We start from the raw sequence: 27,873 nt of genomic DNA on the forward strand, positions 1-27,873 counted from the left end.
ACTATAACTGAAGTGTTGTCTAGATCAGCAGTTCCCAACAGCTGGTTTGCAAACCCCTGGGGGTTCACGAAAGTGTTCCAGAGGGTTCGCCCTAAAAATTCTGTAATGGCGTCTGATTAGATTTACATAGGTATATTATTCTAAACTACAAAATGTAACTAATAATAAACAATAAAGTAAAATAAAATTAAATAAAAGTAAAGAATTGCCAAAGAAAGAAACCATATCTCCCACAATTCCTTATAATTAGTTTACTATCTTACAGTATATCATGTTAAATAAATCTGTTTTCCATGCTAGCTTTTTTTTCATTCTCAAGGATCATTGTTATGTCATCATCATCATGAACTTGGTCCAACTTAGGTCTTTTAAGACCTGTTCCATTGTAGCTTTTGGAGGTGGTCTTTAATCTCGGCATCGTTGTCTTAGTTGACCAACATCTCTCTTGCCTGTAGGTTTGTAGTTAAAGGCTAATTTTGGGATCCGGTCTGGGTTCATTCTTTCTATGTGGCTGATCCGTTTTTCCTGATACCGTTTTATGTCATTTACTATGTTATCTCCTTTTAATTTCTCGTGGATATCCAAATTTCTTTGGTGGTCTAGTCTTGTAAAGCCTAATAATAGTTTTAAAAATCTCATTTGTGCTGCTTCTAGTTTGTGTGCATCTTTCTTATTTATGACCAAAGTCTCACAGTTGTAGAAGAGGGCTGGTTTTGAAGTGATGTTGTGCAGTCATAATTGTTTCAGTTGTCATTTGTTTTCCGAAGTGGCGTTTAATCGTTCCATTCGTTTTATTATATTTTTGTAGTTTAGTGTGGATGTCTTTCCCTTCATTTGATATTAAATTTCCCAAATAGGTAAAGTCAGATATTTGTTCTACTATTTTATCATCAATAACAATTTTGACTCTTTGTATGTTTTTTCCACATAATCCTATTGATTTTGTTTTTGAGGTGGAGATTTTCATCTCGTACTTTTTACCTATTTTATTAAGTTCATTTGCTGCTATCTGTAGTTCATCTTCGGATTTTGCAATTATAACTTGATCATCAGCATATAATATAGTTTGGATTTTATTCCTGTTGTTAATTGTTTGTTTCCATTCTTTAAGAATTTTATTGATGTCGATATTAAATAAATTTGGTGATAGTCCACATCCTTGTTTGACTCCTTTATTGGTGTAAATTGGGTGTGATAGTTGGCCATTAGAATATTTTATACAGACTTTTGAGTTTTTATATAGGCTTTGGATTGCTTTCCAGAGTTGGGTTGGGATATTTTTTTCACGTAGAATCTGTCAAAGTTTTTCCCAGTTTACATTGTCATATGCTTTTTCATAATCAATAAACAGCAGAAATGTTGGTCCCATTGATTTTGTTTTTGAGGTGGAGATTTTCATATTCATTGTTATGTATAGGTACTTTTTTTTTAGAACCTGTAGTACTTAATACCGTGCATGGGTTGAAAGTTGAAAAGATGAAAGAAGATACTTGTTGACATTGGATTTGAACTTCTGTAGATTGTAATTTTCAGGAAATTCTTATGAAGGAAGGTTGATCTAGAAAACTGAAGATAAATGAGGAAGAAGAAATATTGCTTCTGTGAGTTTGAACTTGGACAGTAAAAGGATGTTGACTGGTTCGGACTGCTTTGAAAAAAGAGTGGGAATTATACAAGCCAATTCAGAAGAACAGTACCCATGCAAGTATCTATAGAAAAGGCATGCAACAGAAACAAAGTCTATGGAGAGACTCTGTTAGAGACGAGACATTAATTAACTTAACTGCCCTCTTTTGAATGGGAGAGGTTTTGGGGGCACCACCCCCAGATGTGGGAACAATATTCCATGGTAAGGCAGATTTGCCATTTATACAGAGTGAACAACTGTTTGGAAGAAAAGTACCACCGAGAGCGATAGAGAAAACCCAGTTTTTATATGCAGAGAAAGCAGTATTTGTAATGTGCTTTATGTCAAGAGAGATTGGAAGTCATAGTAATCCCCAGAAATCAGAGCGTCATCAAATATAAGCACAGGAGCCGAAGAATCCTTTTTGCGATTTATAAGACATGACTGAATTTTAGAAGGATTGAAATTAAGTTATCTTTTTTTAGCATTAGTAGAGGCATTTGATAGATTTGATAGAGGCATCTTTGCCCCACTGGAGAATTACCTGAAGGTCAGCATTTAAGGATTTTGCAATGGATACTCGAGAAGTTGAAGCTGTTTGGGCAAGGCAAGGTTTCTTAAACTGGAAGGTGGAATGCAATCTAAATGTGCTATCGTCAGCAAAACTATGGATAGAATTTCTGGTCAATGGAAGAAGGTCATTAATATACAAGAGGAAAAGAGTGGGAGAAAGAACTGAACCTTGGGGAACACCAGCATTCGTGGAGAAGTTAGAAGACAGAGAGCCGTCTACCATCACCCGCAGTGAGCAGTCAGAGAGAAAACTGGACATTCAATTACAAAGAACAGCTAGCAAACCATAGGATGAAAGCTTATTTAGAAGACTTTTATGCCAAGAAAGAACAAAAGCCTTTGAAATGAAAAGAGCAATGGCTTGAGTTTCACCAAACTTTTCCACTGAATTTGTCCATAGATGGGTAACATAAGCCAGAATATCTCCAGTGGAATGACACTGACAGAATCCATACTGGCAATCGTTGATGAGATGAAAAATTTCCAGGTACTGTAGTTTAAGAGTTGGTGGTTAATTGATTTCTCAATTACTTTGGAAAGAGTTATGTAATCGCAATGGGATAATAATTGGATGGAAGGGATTTGTCACCCTTTTTAGGAACTGGCTGGATATGAGCAAATATCCCAGCAGAAGTAAAAAAAACCTTTGGAATAAGGAAGTAGTAGTAGTAGTAGTGGCATATGATGCAAGAAAGCAAGTGTATGAGCTTATGCAGCATCAGCCAAAAAAAAAAAAAAAAAAAAAATCACACCATTCCCTCCATATGCCTGTCCAGTTCCTCCTTAAATTTATTTCACCTATCAACTTCCACAACGACAGATGGCAGTTTGTTCCAGCAATTAACCACCCGCTGGCTAAAGGCAAATTTCCTCACATCTATTCTACATCTGTCTTTTTTTAATTTGAATTTATGCCCCCTTAGGTTCGTAATCTGAACAAGTGGAAAGATCCCATCAGAATTCAGCATGCTCAACCCATTCAAGGCCTTATACACCTCAGTCAGATCACTGCCCAGATGCCTAGTCTCCAGCCACTGCAATTTGCAGAACTTAAGCCTATCTTGGTAAGATGATCCCTTCATTCCCCTCACCAATCTTGTTGACCTTCTCTGCACATGCTCAAGCAAATCTACAACCTTCCTAAAGTGAGACCTCCAGACCTTTCCGCAGTATCCAAGGCGTGGCCTGACCATTGCCTTATACAGAGGGACAATCACATCCTTTTCCCTGCTAGCAAAATTCCTATATATCATTGACAAAACCCCATGACCTGCCCTGGAAGCCTGTCTTCATTGCTCAGAAAACTTCATATCTGACCACAACTACTCCCAGGTCTTTTTCATTTTCTACCACCTTAAGTGTAGTACCACACAGTTGGTACGTTTCTCTGGGGTTACTTCTACCCATATGCAGTACTTTGCATTTTTCAAGGTTAAACTTCAGTTGCCACTTCTTAGCCCATCTGCCCAAATTATCTGGATCCTGTTGCAGTAGCACACTGCCATTACTGTCATTAACAACCCTGCCAACCTTCGTATGTATCATCTGCAAAATTCGACACTAAGCCTGATATACCTTCATCAATATCATTGATAAATATACAAAACAGCAGAGGATCCAACACCGAACCCTGTGGGACTCCAATAATAACATTAGTCCATGAAGAGCAGCACCCATTAATTACCACCCTCTTGTCTTCTCCCACTCAACCATCCTTTTATCCATTGTAGCAACTTACCCTTAATACCATTCTGGTCGAATTTCTACAATAGTCTTCCACGTGCAACAGTGTCAAAAGCTTTCCTGAAATCCAAATATATGATATCAAAATTATTTTTTGCATCCAGTTCCTTTGTAACCACATCATAATATCCTATCAAATTTGTCAGACAAGACTTTCCCTTAACAAACCCATCCTGTGTCTGAATTATTTCTGCAGTCTTGTTTAGAATCCTGTAATGCATCTTTAACCAGTGACTCCACTATTTTACCCGGAACAGAAGTTAAACTAACTGATCTGTAATTGCTTGTGTCACCCTTTGATCCCCCTTTGTGAATTGGGGATACATTTGTACATCTCCAGTCTGTGGGGACCTCCCCTGAGTCCAAGGATGCTTTCATAATTATGGCTGGCGCCTCCGTAGCCAGGTAGGCAGGAGCAGCAGTGCGTAGCACACACTTCTTGATTATACTGGGGTTCGAACTCGTGACCACCAAATACGGAGGATGCGGAAAGGTCAGGGAATGACCACCGCATATCCCCGGAGCAATATGGCCTTTGTTGCTAATGCTCCTAAAAACCAAATAACAGCAACAACATAATTATGGCTAAGGGTTTGCTTAGTTCCTTTGCCGCCTCCTTTAATATAACTGGATAGATCCCATCCACCCCAGGTGCCTTTCTTATGTTTAACTTCAACATGTTTCTCCTCCACTTTGCTCTCAGTTATTACAAAATCATTAAGCACCCTGCTACAATTAGATAACCTTCTGCCATTTTCAAACCTTAATAACTTCTCATGTGTGAATGTAGATGCAAAATACTCATTCAGTTTGTTTGCTCTCTGAGCAAGATCATCAACAGTGGAACCATCGATATCAAGTGAACCAATCAGATTCATCTCCTTCCTTTTAGAGTTTATATAAGTAAAGAAATCCTTGCTGTTTTTCTTAGCATCCTTTGCCAAAGATTTCTTGTAATCTGCCTTCGCTTGCCTAACCTCCTTTGTGACCAGATTACAGACTAGCTTATATCTGCCATAAGGCTTCTGAGTCGCTTGATAATTTATATGCATCCCATGCATTTCGCTTCTCTGTCACGAGTCTCATTAGTTCATTTGATAACCATTTAGACCTAAACCTTGAACAATATTTCTTAATAGGTATGAAACTTTTAGTAGCATCCACGATGGGCTCCTCCGTAGCCAGGTGGGAAGGAACAGCAGTGTGTAACGCACGCTTCTTGATTAGACCAGGGTTCGAGCTAGTCACCACCAGATACGGAGGATGCTGAAGGTCAGGGAATGACCACTGTATATTCTCGGAGCAATATGGCCTTAGTTGCTAATGCTCCTAAAAACCAAACAACAAACACCATCCATGATTAATTAGAATTTAAAAACTGTCTGAGACCACTGTATTCACCTTTACAGAAGCAAAAACCCTTTACTTTACCCCTGATGGTAATTATATCTTTAAGTAAATCCCACATCAGTACACTGCCACCTAGTGGTTCCTTTATCTGTAAATTCTTAATACAAGAATGATCACTGCTGATAACCAGATCAAGAATATTACCTTCTCTGGTTGCCTCTCGAATATGCTGCTGCAGAAAACAATCATCCAATAAATCCAAAAAAGTGTTACTAGTGTTACTAGTGTGTGAGTGACCAACCCACAAGTTCCAGTCAATATCTGGGAAGTTAAAATCCCCCATTATAAGACATTCTGATTTACTAGCCCACTCTATTTCTCTGTACAATTGTTCATTGTACTCATTCAAGTCATTAGACCTATAAAAGGGACTCACATCTGGTGAGTATGGGTTTGGCACACCCAGGGTCCTGAACTGGATATCATCATTCTTCTCTTTCTTGGTGATTCCTTTCGACTTCTCTCTCTCTCTCTCTCTCTCTCTCTCTCTCTCTCTCTCTCTCTCTCTCAGGGTAACTCGGGAATTTTTTTTTGGCTGGTGCAGCATAAGCCTCAGGCTTCCTTGCATCATATGGCTAATAATAATAATAATAATAACACACTCCTTCTCTTATTTTTCTTTTGCAGTGCTTATGTCACGCCAAACTGACTCAACAGTGCACTGTTAATCTATATCAACTGGATGCACTTCTTTTGATTTTATGTTTTTCTTAATTAACAACATAACACCTCCTCCCTTTCTATCCTGTCTATCTAAGTGAAAAAAAAAAGATGACACAAAACCCTAATAAGTTCAGGGGCACATGTTTTGAGAACAAGTGGAGAAATACCACCAGGACTTGGAGCTTTCTTAGCATTAGATTCATCAAACTACTTCTGACGTCCTCTTGACCGAAGACCACAGGAGGCATTGAATGGAGTGTACTGGGAATGGTTTTAGGTGATTTACCAAGATCATCAATACATGAGTTGGAAGAAAAATAGGATGCTAGCTGGTCAGCTTTATCCGTGGTCGAAATGCTAATAGAATCATCTATATTACACAGAGGTGGGAACAAAGATGGGCAAAAATTGTGGCCAATAGCTTTGGCAAGAGACCAGAATGCTCAGTTACCATTTGGACAAGAAGCAAGTTTGCTACTCTTAGCCTGTTTGAAACGTTTTTGGACTAATTCATAACTACTTTACAAAGTACAGTATAAATAATACTTAATAATAATTTTTATTATTACGCAATGTCGCTTATAAAAATGTAGTACTGGAAATATTTTATAATGAAAATTCTGTAATATTATACGATTTCAGAGAATATAGGCTTAGTGGTTCACATTAAAAATATTATGTTGAAAGGGGTTCGCGATAAAAAATATTACATTGAAAGGGGTTCGTGAGTCAAAAAAGTTTGCGAACTGCTGGTCTAGATGATCCCGAGTGCTTCTTTAACCAGTGCCTCCATTAATTTTGCTGGAACAGAAGTTAAACTAATAGGTCTGTAATGACTTGTTTTACCATTTAATCCTTTGTGAATTTGGGGTCAAATTTGCACATCTCCAGTCCATGGGTACCTCCCCTGAGTACAAGGAAGATCTCATAATTAAGGTTAAGGGTTTGCTTACATCCTTTGATGCCTCCTTTAATACACCGAAGAGTCAAAACATTATGACCACCTACCTAAGCGGGTAGTTGGTTGGTGGAACAGACTTCCTTACCTTGTTGTGGAAGTTGATAGCCTAAATAGATTTAAGGCTCAGCTGGACAGGTATTTCGAACGAATGGAGGGGTGAAATGGGAGTGGTTTTTTTTTTTTTGGCTGATGCTGTGTAAGCTTGCTTTCTTGCATCATATGCCTCTACTAATGCTAAAGCTAATATGATGTTGGTCCTCCACATGCAGCCAAAATAGCTCGTACCCGGCAAGGCACGGAAGCTTCAAGATTACGTGTTGGTATCTGGTTCCAACACTTAACCAGCAAATCCTTTAACTCCTGTAAGGTCCGTGCTTGAGATGCTGCAGATCGGAGTTGCTGTTCCAACACAAACCACAGATGCTCGATGGGATTGATGTCTGTGGAATTTGGAGGCCAGGGCAATACCTGGAAATATTCCTCATGTTCCGTGAACCAGTCTCGAACAATCCGGGCGGTGTGGGCCATGGCGCATTATAATGCTGAAAGATGGCACCACCAGAGGGGAAGACCGTTGCCACAAAAGGGTGCACTGGGTCAGCAATGATATTTAGGTAGGTGTTAGACGTCAGAGTGCCCAGCAAACAGATGACTGGACCCTGGGTATCCCAGCAAATCATTGCCCAAAGCATGACACTGCCACCTCCAGCTTGTTTTCATCCCACGGTGCATCCAGGTGCCATCACTTATCAGGTAAATAATGCACACGTATCCGGCTGTTTCCTTTTTAAGCAAGAGGAAACATGATTCATCGGACCAGAGGACTTTCTTCCAATCACTGAAGTTCCAGATGCTTGCGTGCTCATTGTAGGCACCGTTGCCGGTGAACCGTAGTTAGCATGGGAACTCGGAGTGGCCTACGGCTAGCAGCCCCATTTTCAGCAGGGTTTGATATACTGTGTGTGACACACTACTCCTGTCACCAGCCATTCCAATTACCAGCAACTTGTGCCACAGTCGCCCTTCTGTTGCCACGTACCATATGGGAGACCCTTCACTCGCCTCAAGCATAGATGAGCCGTGGTCATCCAACACCTCACTGGCAGTTCGTGGGTTTTCCCTCCTCGTACCATTTTCGGTAGGTACTAACCACAGCTAACCCCTACCTGCCATGCCATTTCGGATATGCTCTGACCCAGTCATCTGGCCATTACAATTTGACCTTTGTCAAACTCGTTTAAATCCGCTGCCTTTTCCATCTGAAGAACAACAGTAACACTGATTAACGGAGCTCATATCAGGTGTTTTTTTTACTGTGTCCTGACCCGCACACGTGACGTAGTTCACATGCAGGTATTTCAATTTGCATAATGACTTGCTGGTCATAATGTTTTGGCTCATCAGTGTATAACTGGATAGATCCCATCCACCCCAGGTGCCTTTATTATGTTTATTTTCAACAATTTCTGCTCCACTTTGCTCTCAGTTATTAAAAAAAAATCATTTAGCTCACTGCCAGAATTTAATACACCTCTGGCATTCCCCTCCCTGAATAACTCTTTATGTGTAAATGTTGTGCAAAATACTCATCCAGTTTGTTAGCCACCTGAGCAGGATAATCAACAGTTGAACCATTCATACTAAGTGGACCAATCTAATTCATCTCCTTCCTTCTAGAATTTACATAAGAAAAGAACTCTTTGCTGTTTTTCTTTGCATCTTTGCCAAAAATTTCTCGTAATCTGCCTTTGCCTGCCTAACCCCCTTTGTGACTTGGTTACAGACCAGCTTATATCTATCATAGGCTTCCGTGTCACCTGCTAATTTATATGTATCAAATGCATTTTTCTTCTGTGCCACTTGTCCCATTAGTTCATCTGACATCCATTTAGGCCTAAACCTTGAACAATATTTCTTAGTTGGTATGAAAACCCTAGTAGCTTCCAAGATTAATTCTTTGAATGCTTCCTGTTTTGAATTTGCTTTTCCTAGCATCATCAGTTGGTTCCACAGTATAGAATTTAAATACTGTCTCAGACCACTGTAATCACCTTTATGAAAGCAAAAACCCTTCCCTTTTCCCCTGATGGGTACCTCTTTGAGTATATCCCACTTTAGCACACTGTGATCACTGCCACCTAGTGGTTCCTTTATCTGCAGATTCTTAATGCATGAAGAATCATTTCTGATAATCAGAAAGGTATTACTCCCTCTAGTTGCCTCCCAAACATGCTGCTGTAGGTAACAATCATCTAATAAATCCATAAAAGCCTTGCTAGTGTATGCGAGTGACCAACCCACAAATTCCAATCAATATCTGGGAAATTAAAATCCCCCATTATAAGACACTCTGATTTACTGGCCCACCCTATTTCTCTGTACAGTTGTTTATTATGCTCATCAGAGTCATTAGGCCTAGAACACATTCCTACTCTCAATTTTGCATTCCCAGTTCTTATGTCATGCCATACTGACTTGCCACTGCACTGTCCAGCCATGTTGACTGGCTGTACTTCTTTGGGATTTTATGTGTTTCTTAACTAATAGCATAATCCCTCCTCCCTTCCTATCCTGTCTGTTTTTCCTGTATACATTGTACTCCCAAAATTCCAGTTCTGCATTCCTTATATCTGTGTGACACCACATCTCTGATATCCCAACAATATTTGCCTTTGATGTTTTAACCAACACCTCAAATTCATCAAATTTATTTACCAAACTCCTAGCATTGGTGTACACGAAAGTATACGTGCACCTGTTCCTATTCTTAGTGACTCTAACACAGCACATGTATTTACTTGTTCCGCGATAACTCCCAGCAGTCTCTGGAATTCCTCTGCACCTTGTTTTCCAGGCTGCTGCTCATTCCAATAGAAGCAGTGCAAGAATCACTTTCACCTCTGCTAGCGGCTACTGTTAATCTATTAGTCCGTGTATTCCCCCAAGCTAGCAGTTTTCCGACCCACCTAACACTGCATCGATAGCATCAGCAAATATTCTTGCACCCTTTCTATTTAAGTATATCCCATCCCTGTAGAAGCAGTCTCTCTCTTGTTAATAAGCACAGACCAGGCTGAGAAAAATTCTACCCCTTGAGCCTTGCACAGTCTCTCAAGGGCCAAATTGATCGACAAGGCTCGCATCATATACTCCCTCCTGTTGCATCTGGGCAGTATTGCAGACACTTTCAAATCCAACCCTAACTCATGACTTTTTTTTCAACATTGACCTGTACTTGTGAAGTAATTCCGCTGGTCTCCTACTCTTAATATCATTAGTTTATCATATCATTATATTTATCACAAGAAAACTTAGGCCAGAAGTGATTGCTAAAATTAAGAGAATTAGCTTATATCTGTTAAAATAAATCAGTATGTCATACATTACTGGCTAGATTATGCAAATTTGGTATATTTTGGTAAAACATAACTCCCTCAGTACAGGGGATCCTCATTATCCAAGGATAATTGGTTCCAGAAAATTCCACTTAAAACAAATCCACTTAAAACGGGGACCAATTTTCATAATGTTTATTATTTAAATAAAACTAAATGCAACTAGGCACAATATTATAAGATTTCATATCTATACAGGGTGATTCACTACCAGTGCGACAAACTTGCAGGAGCTGTAGGGAGCACAAAGACGAATCGGAATCACATAGCATTGCAGGGTCCGAAATGCCTTTGTCATGCAGTAGAGGATGTTGAACGGGAGGTCACGTGAACAGCGATCCCGCTGGAAGTCAGCATTTGCGAACCATTTCCCGAGGCAGTAGGATTGACGAGTATTCAAACGTTGAACTGGCCGACATGCACCTCGCGTATGGAGCTGCGGACTGTAACGGGCGCGCCGCTCTGCGCTTGTACCAGGAACGTTTCCCGCACAGCCATGCTCCTCATCATATGATTTTCGCACGTGTGCACAGAAGGTTACGTGAGACTGGTTGTTTCATGAGAGGTACCATGAATCGAGAGTAAATGACGAGGATGCCAGACAATGAGGAGAATGTCCTACGTCTTGCAGAAGACAATCCAAGTACAACTACTCGAGCGATAGGCCAACGATTGAGTATTTCCCAATCCACTGTATGGAGGATACTGTCAACAAACCAAATGAGTTTATGCTTATGGCATCTGCAATGTGTCCAATCATTGGAGCCTGTGGATTATCCACTCCGGAGGACTTTTGCTACTTGGTTTCTTCAACAGAAACGGTTCGCAAATGCTGACTTCCAGCGGGATTGCTGTTCACGCGACCTCCCGTTCAACGTCCTCTACCTCATGACGAAGGCATTTTGGACCCTGCGATGCTATGTGATTCCGATTCGTCTTTGTGCCCCCTACACCTCCTGCAAGTTTGTCGCACTTGTAGTGAATCACCCTGTATAATATCGGTGTAGATACACCAGAGACAACTCTTAAAGAAAAACTATGATAGCAATGTAAAAAGCATCATTTCATCTGTATCTCATATTGTGCTCATCCTTCACAACGAGTTGCCCATGTATTGCACTACCTCGAATAAGTAACGAAAGAGAAGACTATTTTTTTGCTTATTCTCAGTGGGCGTCACCACCCAGACAGCACCGTTTCAAAGCTAGTTGGCTTTTCATTGGTGTGTGGGCGGGCAGGTATCCTGTGGGTACCTGCCCCGGTATTGCTAACGAAACATTACTTATTCGAGGTAGTGCAATACATGGGCAACTCAATGTGAAGGATGAGTAGATATGGTGATTCTACACCAATTTTATATAGTAATGTGTATTATGTACTTGTATATAGTAAAAAATGGATGAAGGAACTGAAAAATTAGAAAACTCTTTTATTAGACATTTTTTATTATAATATGTTACACAGTGACGGTTAAGTAAAGTTTATTGGAGGTATACTGTATGTCAGTTGCACAAACAAAGAATGAATCCACAGTTTGTGGGTTTTTTTGTTTTTTTTTTTTTTGTCGTATTTTTTCAGATAAAATTTGTCTTAGCATTTAGTTATGTCTTTAACTTCATGCTTGTCTGTTGTAGGATCATGAAGTAGATCATTTTCACAAAAAATATTGAAGTGCTTGGTCAATTTTCTCAAGGGAAAAACCTTTAATTCTTAAATTTTCAAATCCTCATAACTGCAGGGACTCAGATACTGGGGACCCTCTTTATTTAATAACTGTGACATGATGTGAAACTATTATGGTGATTTTCTAAATCTATGCATAAAAATTGGTTAAAAACAACATTTAAATTCTTGGAAGTAAAAATTGTGTTGGATAGTGTTATTGTTACTATGTTGGAATTTTGTAATGGTTTATCCTTTGGAAATTTTTTTCTTGCTCATTTAATTTTATTCTTACTTTTTTCATTCTTTTAAATTTTTTAAAATTTATGCTTGTTCATGTATTTAGCCCTTTATATCAATGAATTCTTGTTTATTTTAAGTATTTTATGAGGCTAGCTGAAAGTATTCGAAAAAAAAGAACTGCTGATGATGATATATTGGAAAAAACAAAAGAAGTTTGGATAAGGAGGTTAGTGATTGTATTACAGCACTGTTTTTATCTACTTACTAATTAAAAATGATAAAAATAGTGTGACTATTTCTAATATCTAGTCATAAACACAAGCTGATGCAGCTAACAGTCACTCCCTCCCTCCCTCTTCCCAAGCAATACTTTATCATTTTTTTGAGCTGGAAATTGTTTGTATATTAAGTACTATTTCCTTTTCTCCTGTTATTTCTAATTTTATCTGATTAGCTGATAACCAGTTTGATTAGCTACTATGAGATAGTTACGAAGAGTATCATATACTCTTTCTAACTATCAGTAAAGCTTTTGATGCCATTCCACATGAACAACTGTTGTACCTATTAGAGTAGCATGACATTTAGGGATAAGTTACTGCTATGGAGAAAGGAAATTAGTGGCAGGAGACAGAGAATGGTTATTAATGGCCACTGCTCTTTGTGGACTAATGTTATTAGTGGAGTCCTTCAGAGTTCTGTGCAGTGGCCCATTACTTTTTTTTTTTGTCTTTTTTCTATTTATTAACAATACTTAGGAAAGCATAGAAAGTTTAAGATGCAAAGGTTGGCAGGGTGGTTAATGACATTAATCAGAATATGCTGTTTCAGTAAGACCCTGATAAATTTGACATACCGGCTGAAAAAATGCAATTTAGGTTTAATATTGATAAATGCAAGTTACGAGTAGCACTAATCTCAGATTCAAGATAGTAGAGATTGAACAAGAGTTAGGAGTAATTTTATAGCCCAACATGAAGTTAGTTCTTTGTAGAGTGCAGAAAGGCTGCTAGGACATCTTTAAGAAGTCTGTCAATGACATATGGGAATTTTGTCAGTAGGTAGAAAGAGGTGATTACCCTTTTGTGTAAGACGGTGGTCCGGCCACATCTTGAGTAATGTATACTGGTTTGGAAGCCTCATTTTAGAAAGGATGTAAATCTGTTGGAATGTGTGCAGAGAAAAGCAACAAGATTAGCCAGGGGTGGGGAGAAAGGGTACTCTCACTAAGGAAGACTTCTGTTCTTCTAAATTGCAGCATCTGGAAGCTAAGCACATGTATAAATCTGATTGAAGTATTTAATGCTTGAAATGTGCTAGTAAACTACATGCTGATGGAACCCTTTTTCTCAGAGTACACACACACAATATTTTAAATTTAAATTTAAATTGGAAAGAATGGAACAAAATTTTGTAGGATAGATGTGTGAAAATTTGCTTTCAGCCAGAGACTAATTGATGTTTTAACAAACTTCTGTCAGGTGTTGTGGAAGTGAGTAATTTGAATAAATTTAAAGAAGGATTGGACATGTTATTAGAGGGTTGGACAATTGAAATGGATATATATATATATATATAATTTTTTTTTTTTTTTGGATGCTGTTGTATAAATATTTACTTCCTTGCATCATTTTGCCAGTATTAATTCTAACACTGAATAATCCAAGTACTTTTTCCATATATTGTAAAGCTACAGTAATACAAGTAAGAATAATAAAGATGACATAAAAATATAAACACATCTTTATAAATATTTCTTTTAGAAAGTTAAAAATATATAAATTCTCTGTAACAAAATACTTACGTACATACATATTTTTCACTACACTACATTAAAATCAGAAAACATGTTGGAAGTCACTCACAAATGTACACAAAGTTTGCTAAGACATTCTCATCTTTGCAACTAATGCTTTATTATGGCAGAAGGCTATTGAAACATATAATACCAAAAAAAAAACAAATAATACAGAACAGAAATAACTCCCCCCCAAAGACAGCACCTTCTTAATGGAAATTACAATAAGAATTTTGGTATAAAATTTTTCAGAGAAGAACATTTGAGGTTGGGTTATTTTAAGGAATAAAAATTCAACTGAAAAACCTGTATTAACACTGCAGTGGATGTGAAAAAAAAAAGTCACACGAGCAGGTACACTTTGCATACTGTATAATTCTGGTCTTTATTCTCACAAAATATATAGAGTTATCATCACCAGTCACAAGGGATATGTTCCAAGTACGTTGCTTGGCTTGACAAAGGGGAGAAAAATGATATTCCAATAAAATATATAAAAAAATCACTGGTTGATAATGTTAATAATATAATAATAAAAAAAAAGATAGGAATATGGTAACGAACAAAATATGCATGTAAAATGTCCACTATCCTCTTAGGTCTCCCCACATAATAAGTTCACTGGGGGAGTTCTACATAATCTCCCTGTACTGCAGACTTGGGGAAGACATACTGCCTGCTACACAATACCTCCAGAGAGTCATCATGGGTCTACCTGGCACCAAGATACTTGTCTCAGCAGATGTCAACTGCCACTCCCCTCCCCTCTGGCTTAGTGAAACACCTGAGCATAGAGGAACAAACAACGGCCAACAACTTGGAGAGTTTCTGGTCAGCAGTAGAATAGAAGTAATTAATCAACCGAACAACCTGCCGACCTTTTCTAGCACCCTGTGGGAAGCTACTCTAGACGTGACCTTGGCAACACGCTCCTTTGCACACTACCTCTGAAACTAGACTGTGCAGGAGGGTTGGACGACATCAGATCACCACGCCATTACCTTTACATTGAACAGATCTGTAAACCGCATTCCAATAGACAGACAGAGGAAACACCGATATGCTGTGGAAAAGGCTGACTGGGAGTGCTTTAGGGAGACAATTATTGCCAATGAAATAGAACTGCAAACTGAAAACCTGCAAGAACAGGACCATGACCATCATCAGCATGTAATCACAAAAGCAATCAAACAAACGGCTGATGCTGCCATTAAAAAGAAAAAACCCCTCCCCGGAGCAGTCCTGTGGTGGTCTAGGGAACTACAGGCACTCAGAAGAGATGTGAATTATAAAAGACGAGCCTTCCAACGGGCAAGGACAACCTGGCCCCCTGCAGAAATTGAACATCTTAGACAGCAGTATCGGAAGACAAGGAATGCCTACACTCTCATGATGAGGCAGCGCAGGCATCAGTCCTGGGAGCACCTGGTCTCAACAATGGGTAACTCTGACCCATGGGGCATTGTCTACAAGTTCATCGCTAACAAACTTCCCAGAGGTGAGGTGATCCCTTCCACCTGAACTCCACAGGAAGGCACCACCAACACCTGACAAGATTCTGTTTTGAACATCCTGGATACCATCTTCAAGAAGCTGGATGATCACAATACCCCAGAGCAAATGCAACTCTGCTAAGACAATGACAATTATCACTTGGCATAGACTGAGGAGCCCTTCACTGAAACAGAATTAGCAAATGCTATAGCCAAACTCAAAAATAAAAAAGACACCTGGGTTAGATATGCTAGAACTCGAATCACTGTTCTCGAACTTGTTGAATCACTGCCTCCACAATGGAGTGGAAAATGGCAAGCATAAAGCTAATACTAAAAAACCCAACCAAACAACAAGATCTTCCAGAGTCCTACCACTCTGTCGCCTTCCTCTCTGTTCTGAGTAAAGTCTATGAGAAGCTCCTCAGGCAGAGAATAGATATACACTACAATACCACCCATCTGCCTGCCAAAAACCAATTTGGTTTCAGACTGGGAAAATCAACAACAGACATGCTTGAATGCATTGCCGAAGTAGTTCAAAAACTGCAATCACAAGTCTCTACTGGTTATATCTGTCGACTTTGCTGGAGCATTTGACACCCTGTGGTGGCCGAGCAACCTCTGCAGGCTCAGATGTGCAAATCTCCCTGACAACCTATACAGTGTCATCTCAAGTCCTCTCACAAAGAGAGCTGTCATAGTCCCCAGTAAACCTGCCTGCAGTGGGCAGGCAGGTTTACTGGGGCTGTCTGCAGGGATCAGTTCTTGGACTCCTGCTCTGGAACTATTTCCTCAATGAATTTCTAAACATGGACCTTGGTGAAGTGCAGATCCTTGCCTGCGCCGATGATCTCACACTGATCCTCACTGCAGATTCTCAGGCACAACTGGAAATTACAGAAAATCGGGCTCTTACAACCCTCCAGGACTGGGTGCACAAGCACCACCTCACTATATCACCGGCCAAAACACAATCCATCTTACTCAAGGGACATCTCAATCCCAGGAGACCACCGCAAATTAAAATACAGGGCAGGACCATCGAACTCAGCACCCAGCTTAAATACCTTGGTGTGATCCTTGACTTGTTAGGAGTTATTGAAATGCTAGTCCTCTGGGTTTTTTGTTCGTCAGTGCTTTGTAGTTCTTAATGAAATAAGATCCCAGTGGAGAAATTCTTTATATTTTATTTCCACTCCATATTTATTTAGGCGCCTCTGTAGCCAGGTGGGAAGGAGCAGCAGTGTGGAGCACACGCTTCTTGATTAGACCGGGGTTCGAACCCGTCACCACCAAATACGGAGGATGCGGAAAGGTCAGGGAATGACCACTGCATATTCCCAGACAATATGGCCTTAGTTGCTAATGCTCCAAAACCAGAATCACTCCATATTATTTAATTTTCGATTTTTTTTATCATTAAATGAACCTAGTGGGATCACATTAATCTGATGTATTACAATTCAGTAAAGATAATTTGAAGTATGTGAAAGATATTTGGAGCATACAGCAATTTTGCACTGGTGTATCCTCCGTGGTGTGTTTGGTGTGTCATGCTATAAAGTAAATTTAGTGAATATAGTGTGGATTTTGATATTTTCTTAGTGTATTAACTTCATTATTTGCAGTCCATATGCTACTTTTATTTTATAATATCCCCAAAAAAAGTACCACAGATGTATTGATCATTTGGGAAACAAGAGCAGCTGTTTACATTGGATTTAAATTTCTATACCTTACAATTTTCAAAAAATACATATCAAGGAAGATATTAGGAACCCGAAATATAGAGAATAAATGAAAAACAAAAGTTAGAGTAAAGAATTCACAGTTTAACTGATAATGGGTGCAATGAAGAATGTTAGTGTTTGGGAGAAGGCCTTCTCCACTGAATTTTGAACACATTCATACTATTAGAGTAATGGAGACTTAAAACAGCTGCCAATAAAAACAATCTTTAATTACCTCTGATCCCTACTTTAACCATTTTCTTTTGGCTTGCCAACCTTCAACTATCCACAGAATTAACATATGAATAACTTCTCATAAATAACAGTACAGGTAACCCTCGTATAAGGTAGTTTGGTTCCTACGAAATCCCGTGTGTAATGCTAAACTGTGTTATGCGGGACTAAGAACTAGTACAAAAGGGGGGATTTTAACAGTAGTAATATTTCATTTTTCTAGTAGTAATAACTCAATATTTTAACTTTATTTTTCTAGTAGTAATAACTCAATATTTTAACTTTATTTTTGTAATAGTAATAACTAAATATTTTAACTTTATTTTTATAAAATTGTAAATTTTATAAATTGTAATAACTGAACAAACAAAACTGTGATACTTATAGGTCAGATAATGTACGTTCATTTAATTTTCTTCCTCTTCATCACTGCTAAGCACCATCTCTTTTGCAGCATCTAGATTTTGTGTACCTCTGATCTCTTTAAAAGTCACGAACTGCACGCTTTGAAGTCACAATTTTTTATGGTCTCAAACAAGCACAAGTTCAATAGCACAGAACCAGGGATCTCCCAATAAAATACAGTGAACCCCCACTTAGATATAAAGTACAAATTTAACTTTATTACCTTCCAATTAACAAAGTTAAATGATATGTGAAAATCGGAAGAATATTTTCCAGTTAGCAAAATAAAAATAAATTTACGCTTACATACATAGCTTAATTAATATGTACATACTAACTAATTGATATTTCTATTCACTGACTTTTTTTTTTTTTTTTGTTGTAAAATTTAAAACATTAAAAATGATAAGCAATTAATAACAAAGAACACGGCACGCACAAGCAAGATACGGAGTAATGAGTTTCTGAAAATTTATTTATGTTTTTTATATGATTGAATATTTCATGGAAGGGGAAACCAATTTCACCATAGTAACGTGAAAACCCACAGAATTCCAGCTATTGGTACTATAGCAAATGCAAGAAGATCATGTTTACTATCCAATCATTTAATCAATCATTTATAATTGATTACACTAACAGAAAAGACCAATAAACCAGAAACTGCAAATTGTTTTTATTGTTTTATGGTAGTGAACTCCAGAAATATGCTTTGGAAAAATATCACGAAGGTGATAACAACTATCAGGGATTCACAAAAAAGGATTGGAAATGTTGAAAATTACATCTAACATAATAGCAGGGTTTTTTCCCCAGCACAAAAGCTCAAATATACCTTGTTATGTGAGATTTCCTGCAATTCTGAAACTGTGTTAGAGTGAAGCCGTGTTATAAAAGTACTGTGTTATATGTGCCGCAATTCTCAAACCATGTTAGAGCTAAACCATGTTGTAGAAGTACCGTGTTATACGGGGGTTGCCTCTATTCATCATTTTACATCTAGTTTTTTGTCAACCAGTTTCTTTTGGTTCCCCAATCCTCAGATCATCCAGCTATTAGAACAGTGCAACTTCAACAACTTGCCATAAAGAAGTAGTGACCTTAATATTTGAACCAGGAATAATATGTTGTACTCTATAGCAACATCCTTTGCTCTCCTGGCCTGATGATGTTACTTAGTTGAATTACAGTATGTTGTCACATTGTTGTTAAGTATCTGTATTGTGGTAATCTTGTAACTGGGCTAATAAACATTCTTAAAATTTGCACTTGATTTAATAGTGTCTTTTTTATATTAATGTCATTAATAACCGTCTTCACTGTTCTCTCTCTCTCTCTCTCTCTCTCTCTCTCTCTTAAAAGGTTTCTTCTGACCCTCTCAGTTCCGATAGAGACCGAGAGGTTCAGAAGACACCTCACTTCCTTTTTTCCTATCAGTAGAACCAGTTTTCTTGAGTTTGGAAAGAAATCTACTTACTGTTGACTGATTACAAGACGCTCTATAAGCAGTATGACGGGAAGAACATCCTTCCTCATGTAAAGCAACAATAGCACTCTTTCTTCGTGGCGTCAACTGCATGTAACTCACCATCCTGACACAAGCAAGGAACGACTTGCAACTCTTGCAGAGCTTGCTTATATAGCTGAAAGGAACAGCTGATGCAATATTACTTCATCATCTATGCGTGTAAATCTTATCTGATGCAATCTGTAAGACATATTGCCATATACTTACGTTATTCAGATGACAATTACAATTTTCAGGGGTGATGCACTTTCTTTGAACACCAGTGTATATACAGTATATGCATATGTTTCTCTGTGTGTGTGTGAACACTGGGTTTGCTGAAAAGAAAATTTGAAGTTTTTTGTTCAAAGCAACTCAACTTTATTCTAATTTTTACATAAATATATAATAATAACTTTATCATCAATTTGCTATACACAGAATGAATAATTTGACCAGTTCCAGAGGGTCCATCTCGAGGACCCCCAGCGGTCTGCGGACCCCAGTTTGGGAAACACTGGTCTAGATGATCCTGCATTTCTTCTTTATCTAGTGACTCCATTACTTTTTCTGGAACAGAAGTTAAAGTCTGTAATTAAAGTTGACTCCATTACTTTTTCTGGAACAGAAGTTAAAGTCTGTAATTACACATGTCACCCTTTGATCCCCATTTGTGAATTTGGGATACATTTGCACTTCTCCAGTCCATGGGGACTTCCCCTGAATCCAAGGATGCTCTCATAATTATGGCTAAGGGTTTACTTCCTTCCTTTGCTGCCTTTATTAATATAATTGGATAGATCCCATCCACCTTATGTGTTTTCTTATGTTTTTTTTTAAGTTGAATCACATTGGTCTACTCGATGTTGACGTTTAACTGTTGATGATCTTGCTCAGGTTGCTGAGAAACTGAATAGGTATTTTGCATACATTCACATATGAAGAATTCTTTAGGGAAGCAAATGCCAAAGGTTTATCAAACTCTTAAGGGGTAAACAAATGAATTTGTGATAACTGAGAGGAAAGTGGATGAAAAATTGTTGAGGCTAAACTTAAAAAAGGTGCATGGTGTGGATGAGCTCTGTCTAATTATATTAAGGGAGGCAGCAAAGGAAGGAAGCATACCATTCAGCTATAATTTTATGAGAGAATATCTTTGGATTCAGGAGAGGTCCCTGTGGACTGTGGATGTGTGAATGTATATGGAGCCACTGGTTAAAGAAGTAATGTAGGACCATCTAAACAGGAATACAATTATAATGCTGCCAGAGCATGGATTTGTTACATGCAATCTGATTGGATACTGTGATGCAGTAAGAAAGGAACTGGATGCAAAAAATAATTTTGATATCATATACTTGGATTTCAGGAAAGCTTTTGACACTAAAACACTATAAAAGACTGCTGTACAAATTGGGCAATTTGGCATTAAGGGAAAGTTACTGCCATAGATAAAGGGATAATTGAGTGAGAGGAGATAGAGTGATCATCAATGGATGCTGTTCTTCATGAACTTATGTTAGTAGTGGAATCCCACAGGGTTAAGTCCTAGGCCCATTGTTATTTTCTTTATTTATTAATATTATTGATGCCGGTATAGCAAGCTTAATGTCTAAGTTTGCATATGATACAAAGGTTGGCAGGGTCACATATAACAGTAATAAAGATATGCTTCTGCAACAACATCTATAAAAATTAGGCAGATGGGCTGAGAAACAGCAGTTGAAGTTCAACATTAACAAATGCAGGGTACTGTGTATGGGTATCAGTAATCTCATATTAGCATATCAACTGTGTGGTACTACACTCAGGGTAGTTAAAAATGAAAAAAGACCTAGGGTAATTTTGCAGTCAGATATGAAGCGCAATAAGCAATGAGTAATAATAAATGTAAGTGCAGTAAGCAATGAATTAAATGTATGCCATCCATATTTGATTAAATTTATAGTCAATAACATTTAACATAATTAAAAGTTATAGTTTCACAAATCGTATTATTCATGGTCTATTTTATTTGAACCCTGTATATTCCATTTTGTTTAAATATAAACATTTTCATGAAATTTTCTTTTTCTTTTAATCTTATTTGGGTTCTTATACCATTTAAATTAGCATATGTTGCTATGTGATTAAATATGCTTATTTTAATGAAATATAATATGAAAATATTTAGTAGAGGTAATAATGGAAATTATGCAAGGAAGCAAGAATATATAGTTATCAGCCATATAAAAAAATTATCGTTCCCTTATAATAATTTGGACTATCTCTCACCCTAATCTGAATAATGAGGTTTTACTGTAATTAGATAAATTCTGTCAGCCTCATGTGCTTTATTTGCTTTTAGGTGCAACAGTTTCTCTCCCATATTCCTTTCATTTAGCATAAAATCATTTAATTCCCAGTTATTAATATATAGACTTCTGGTATCCCTCACTCTGAAACTTCATATGTCAATATATATGAAAAAATATTTGCTTAATTTGTATATTTATATGCAAATTGAATAAATATAACCTGTATAGGCATGTTGCTGAATAAATTTAAATATTTATTCAATAGTCAGTTTATTAACTAATTCATATCAATAGTTGTGCCATTCATATCAGTTGAACCTAGTGACATATTATCATGAGCTTTGTGCCCTGGTGAAAGTAATTTATTTATTCTTAATGTAACATTTTGATTTTTCCGTTTTCCTTTTTTGGATCCCCCCCCTTACCTTCCCCAGAATTCATGTCTTGGTGCAGCTGTACCACTTGCACCATAGGATGACATGCCACTGAGTATACTAGTTGTTTGTTATTTGGTTTTTAGGAGCATTAGCAACTAAAGCCATATTGCTCCAGGAATATGCGGTGGTCATTCCTTGACCTTTCCGCATCCTCCGTATTTGGTGGTGACGGGGCTTGAACCCTAGTCTAATCAAGAAGTGTGTGCTGCTCCTTCCCACCTGGCTACGGAGGCGCCTAGTATACTAGTGCATGTGTGTGTGTGTGTGGTTGAGCCTTATCCTCCTTCTGGTGAAGAAGCAAATAATTCTTTGTTACTTTTCTTTGCATTCTTAGCCAGACTTCTACCCCAGGGGCTCACATCTGGTGAGTATGGGCTTGGCACACCCAGGGTCCTGAGCTGGATATTATCATTCTTCTCTTTCTTGTTCCCCTCCTTTCTTTCTCAGGGTAACTCAAATTTTTTTTTTTTTTTTTGCTTTTGCAGCATAAGCCTCAGGCTTCCTTGCACCATATGGCTAATAATAATAATAGTATCTCCCTTATGTGAAAGTCTGTTCTATAGCAGACTTTCAGTGTTTGCTCTACTGTTATTTGTGTATTATATTGTATATTGTGTGATCCTGTCGTTGAATGCTTCATTTCTTAGCATACAGTACATAGATATAATTTCTTGCAATTTTGCAGTAATCAGCAGTAAAAACTTATGGTTACTGTGGCATTCACTCCTTGTTTTACCAAAGTACTGTATTGAACACATATTAAAGATGTAGGAACTTATAAGAAACATGTTTGTCTTCTTACTGTCTGCTAAAGAAATATAGTGCTTAACATTGAAATTTCACTCTGAAAGAAACATTATCAAAATATAAAATTTTAACATAAAGTGATATATTGGAATACTTATTTGTCATTACTGAAAATAGGAAAGATAGAAGTAAAGAAAGAAAATGGAAAGAAAGGTGAGATCATTAGAATATTAGACTTTCTATTTAATTTTAGGGTAAGAATGGCAAGCATGAAATTGTTTCTGTAATTTTTTTTCTGCCAAGTAGTTTTAATTATAGGCAATTTAATTTTATAATGAAATCATTACTTAATTTGTTATAGTGATTATTAATTTCCTTAATAATCTCACTAAATGGATAAAACACAAGGACTGAACAAATGAAGCTTCACTTGGACCTGATTCAAATCTTCTAATTGGTACAAGGGATAATTGATTATATGTTTTTCTGAGTTTTAACTGAGGTGAGTAATTTTTACTCCAACAATTTTTTTTCTTATACTATCCCAAATTATAGCATTATTTTTGTGTTAGATTTTTACAAACTGACTGATCCCAGTATTTCTGTCTTGTTCAACTACTGTAATGGGTAATGCTAACAAAACAAAACACCCATAGCTGCTTCATTATTTTTGCCGGATATTGCTGCCTTATTCTACTATTCGTTCACAAAGTATCAAAACACTAAAGATGAACTACCATGTGTAACTTGGACATTAATTACAATATGAGTCGTACCATTACTAATATTGGAATTAATGACCATCTTTTTGACACAATTTGACCTCTTCTTCATCTCATCATCATATCATAGCATAGTTTGGGGTGTACTTTTGTCCTCCATATTTTTGCAATAGCATAGTTTCTGTTCTGCCTTTTTCTTTTTTCGTAAAAACGTAGTAAAATTTGGTTAAAACTGGAATTTTTTAAAAAAAATTCTGCAAATAACATATTTTTTGTTAACAAACATAGGTGGTAAATACCTGAGAATATTAGCCATAATTATTCAGTTAGCATTAAAAATAAAGAAAACTTTATTCTGAACAATTTTCATTTACAAAACGATATACAGGCATACCTCGATTAACGAATAGGATGCGTTCCACGAAATTACTTCGTTAAGCGAAACTTCGTTTTCAGAGGTACAAATACTATGGCCAGAATAGGGATACGTTCCTACGTAAAGAAAATGAAAAGCTTTTTTTCGAACAAAGAAAAGTTTTATTAAATAAACAGTCAACTTACATACAAAGTGAAATCACATTTTAAAATATGAGGTTAAAGTTGATTGTTTATGCTTTTTTTCTCTTTCATTTAACAATTGCCTATACGGAGTTATTGCATTTAACACTGATCGCTTAACTATAACACTTCTTCCTAAATCGGGATCATTTTCACTAAAAAAATTTAAAACGTTTTCAATGTCATTTAAGCACCTTTTTAAATCTTTGGTTGTTAACACTTTTTCGGCAGGAACTTCTTTAACTTTGCCTTCATTATCTTTGTCTTCGTTGCTAACAAGGTTTTCTAAATCTTCCACTGAAAAACCATCATCTTCTGCATTCAATAAATTTCTAACATCCTCTTCATCGACATTTTCGAAACCTATTGATTGAGCCATCTGGATAACTTCATTTCTAATTTCTTGGATGTTATTTTCTTCTTCTAGTACAACTTCTGGCCATATTTTGCGCCAAACTCCATTTAAGCATTTCTTAGTGACTTCTTTCCAAGAACTATCAATGTTTTCAATTGCGTTTTTAATGGTGTAGTTTTTCCAAAAAGTTTTAACTGTCATTTCCACTTTATCCTCTAGTTCAGTTAAATTGCTTAAAGTTCGACGCAGATAATAAGCTTTAAATGATGCTATTACTCCCTGATCCAATGGTTGAATCAGGGAAGTTGTGTTTGCTGGAAGAAACACAACTTTGACAGGAATGCATGTGTCCAACGTGTTAAGATCAGTAGGATGTCCCGTAGCATTGTCTAACAACAAAAGAGCTTTTTCTTCAAAGTTGTTTTTTTGACAATACCGTTTTACTCCAGGACAAAAGTGGTTAACAAACCAATCAGTAAATAACTCCTTGGTAACCCACGCTTTTCTATTTGCTTTCCATATTACAGGTAAATTCATTTTTATGTTACCTTTTAACGCCCTCGGATTTTCTGAATGGTAAACTAATAGCAATTTTAATTTATAATCACCAGAGGCATTTGATCCAAAGAGTAACGTTAAACGGTCTTTGGCTGCTTTAAATCCAGCAGCTGATTTTTCTTCAATAGAAATGAAGCTTTTTGTTGGTAGCCGTTTCCAGAACAAACCGCTTTCGTCAACATTGAACACCAAATTTGGTGGAAAATTTTCACGTTCAATTATTTCCTTTAGTTTTTCTGGAAACTTATTTGCAGCTTCAACATCTGCACTTGCAGCTTCTCCTGTTAATTTTACACTATGAATCCTGGCCCGTTTTTTAAATTTCTCGAACCAACCATGAGAAGCCCCAAAGGTTTCCGTAATTTCTTCAGTTTGTTTAGATTTCAGGTGATTAAACAAAAATAATGCTTTTTCTTGAATCACCATTTGACTTAAAGGCATATGACGTTGTGACATATCATCTATCCACAAACTTAACATTTTCTCCATTTTTTTCTAAAATTGGATTCCTTAAGTGAGTTAATTTTGCCGCTGTAACATCTGTACAATTCTGAGCAGACTGTTTTATTTTTTCTGATTGACTTAGTATGGTTGTTAAAGTTGATTGCGCTAATCCTAAAGAATGTGCCACATCGGATTTTCTTTCGCCGCTTTTAACACGTCGTACGATATTTAGTTTAGTTTCCAAAGAAATTGCTTTTCTTTTCTTTGATTCTGACATTTTAATTAACTAAAACAAAAATATTTCTATTAAAATTTACAAAATCTATATATGTAATGCTATAAAGAACCTACGTCGATTATTGCAATGCGCCACACTGAAACAACGTCAATCATGTAAACAACAACTAAATTACGCGATTGACACGCAAAACTGTTATAACAGACATGCCCGCAGCTCGGGAGCACTCGGGAATACGTAACGAGTCACCGTCAGTCACCAATCGGATGATTGTCAGGCGTTGGCCTTAAATTGGAATATTTTTTTATGTTAAATGGGGCTTGAAATTGCCGACTTCGTTATATCGAGGCTTCGTTATCAGAGGTAACGTTAACCGAGGTATGCCTGTATATATAAGCAGGGCTGTATGAAGGATATACCCGGGTATAAGCCGTATACCCTCTAGATTTTTAGGTGAATGCTGGTATACTTTCTGGTTTTTGAAAGACTTGAAAAAACAAATATTATAAAAATATTTACTGACAATTAAAAGATAAATTTATTAGAATTAGATTCTTAGGCAATACAGTAGAAATTCAATTATCCGCTAGGGTACGGGACTGAGACCATGATGGATAATTGAATAGACTAATAATAGAATATGTACATTAAAACCATTATACATACAATAGACTGGGTCATCTAACTTGTTTATTTTTATTACATACATAACCTAATGGAATTTAATTAAACTTTAATTATTATTTATTTTTTACTGGGTCATCAAAAAATCATAGTACAGATATCTACATACATACCTATTTTTAATATTTTGACTTATATTGGTCTAGTAGCATCATAAAAAAAATTTAAAAGAAAGCAATATTACATACATACAACTTTGTCCTAATGTCATTGAAGAAATTTAAAGGAAAACAATATTACATAATTAAATTTATTTTCTAAAAAAGTCAGTCAATTTATTTTGTTTCATTACCCTTCGAGCCTTTTGGGAGGCAATGTTATGAATTTTATTGTAATAAGAAATATTATATTCTCAATATTTTCCTATGCTGATAGTTGCGTCGCAGTTGATATTTTTTGGAGTCGGGTTGGGTCTCAACGGTTATTCAGGGCTATTAAATCTCTGTCGTACCGTTGGTATGGAACACAATAAAATTAATTTTATCGATTTTAATTGTTTTACATGATGGACTAGGAGAGTTGGAAAAGAAGCCTTCCTATAAAGAGACCAAGGTAATCCCTGTGTTATTTATTAAAGGTTATGAATTTTACGCAAAAGTAACATGCGTAGCATCTTCTTTTATCTCGAACCACTTAATGCACTTTGACATTAAGTGGTTCGAGCTTCAGCTTCACAGTGGCTAATTATTTTTGTTGTTCCATCAGCAGCAGCTTTTTCTTCTTCTTCATTTTCAGAACCATCCAAAATTGTCATCACTCTTTGCGTAATTTCATTGTCATCTAAAATTTTGCACCCAACGTCTATTTTGTCCATATCCAGCCAATCATTTACTTCCTCCATCGAAATATTTTTAAAACCATTCGAACATACCTGCAAAATTTCAGTTTCTGTATCAGTTGAATATATTTCTGGCCACAACTTATTTCAACTTCTTTGTATTGTTTGAACAGGAATATCATTTCAGGCATCAGCGACATTCAAAATTGCATCTTTTGTAGTGTAGCTTTTCCAAATCTCTATCTAATCTAATTAATTTTCTGCTGAAACAAGTTTTTGAATGAATATTTTGCAATAACAGTGTTTCATACTCTCAATCACGCCTTGGTCCTTAATCACCTTGGTCCTTAATCATCACTTTTTAAATCACATACATGTATGGGATGAGTAGGCACATTGTCCATCAGTAGCACTGCATATTGTGGTAAACCTTTTGATGCCAAATGTGATCTTACACATGGTGATCTTACATCACAAGATATATCATGAAATATATCTTGGCTCATCCACGCATTGTTTTGTGAGAAATATTTAACTGGCAAAGCATTTAAATTAATATTTTTAAATGATCTAGGCTTTTGGTTTTTCTATAACAACCAAAGGCAATT

General features: G+C 36.8%; 1 protein-coding gene across 1 annotated transcript in view; it reads left to right on the forward strand.

Annotated features, from left to right (window-relative positions):
- The window catches only part of LOC150076348 (phospholipase D1-like), a 601,970-nt gene that overhangs the window by 321,561 nt on the left and 252,536 nt on the right, over positions 1 to 27,873 (forward strand). The window contains exons 16-17 of the mRNA XM_090387327.1: positions 12,415 to 12,503; positions 23,106 to 23,141. Coding sequence (XP_090243453.1) covers positions 12,415 to 12,503; positions 23,106 to 23,141 — 125 coding nt within the window. The remainder of the gene's footprint in view (positions 1 to 12,414; positions 12,504 to 23,105; positions 23,142 to 27,873) is intronic.

The sequence above is a fragment of the Mastigoproctus giganteus genome, chromosome 13 (genome assembly GCF_048544385.1).
Source record: "Mastigoproctus giganteus isolate SK-2022 chromosome 13, ASM4854438v1, whole genome shotgun sequence".
Classification (NCBI taxonomy): domain Eukaryota; kingdom Metazoa; phylum Arthropoda; class Arachnida; order Uropygi; family Thelyphonidae; genus Mastigoproctus; species Mastigoproctus giganteus.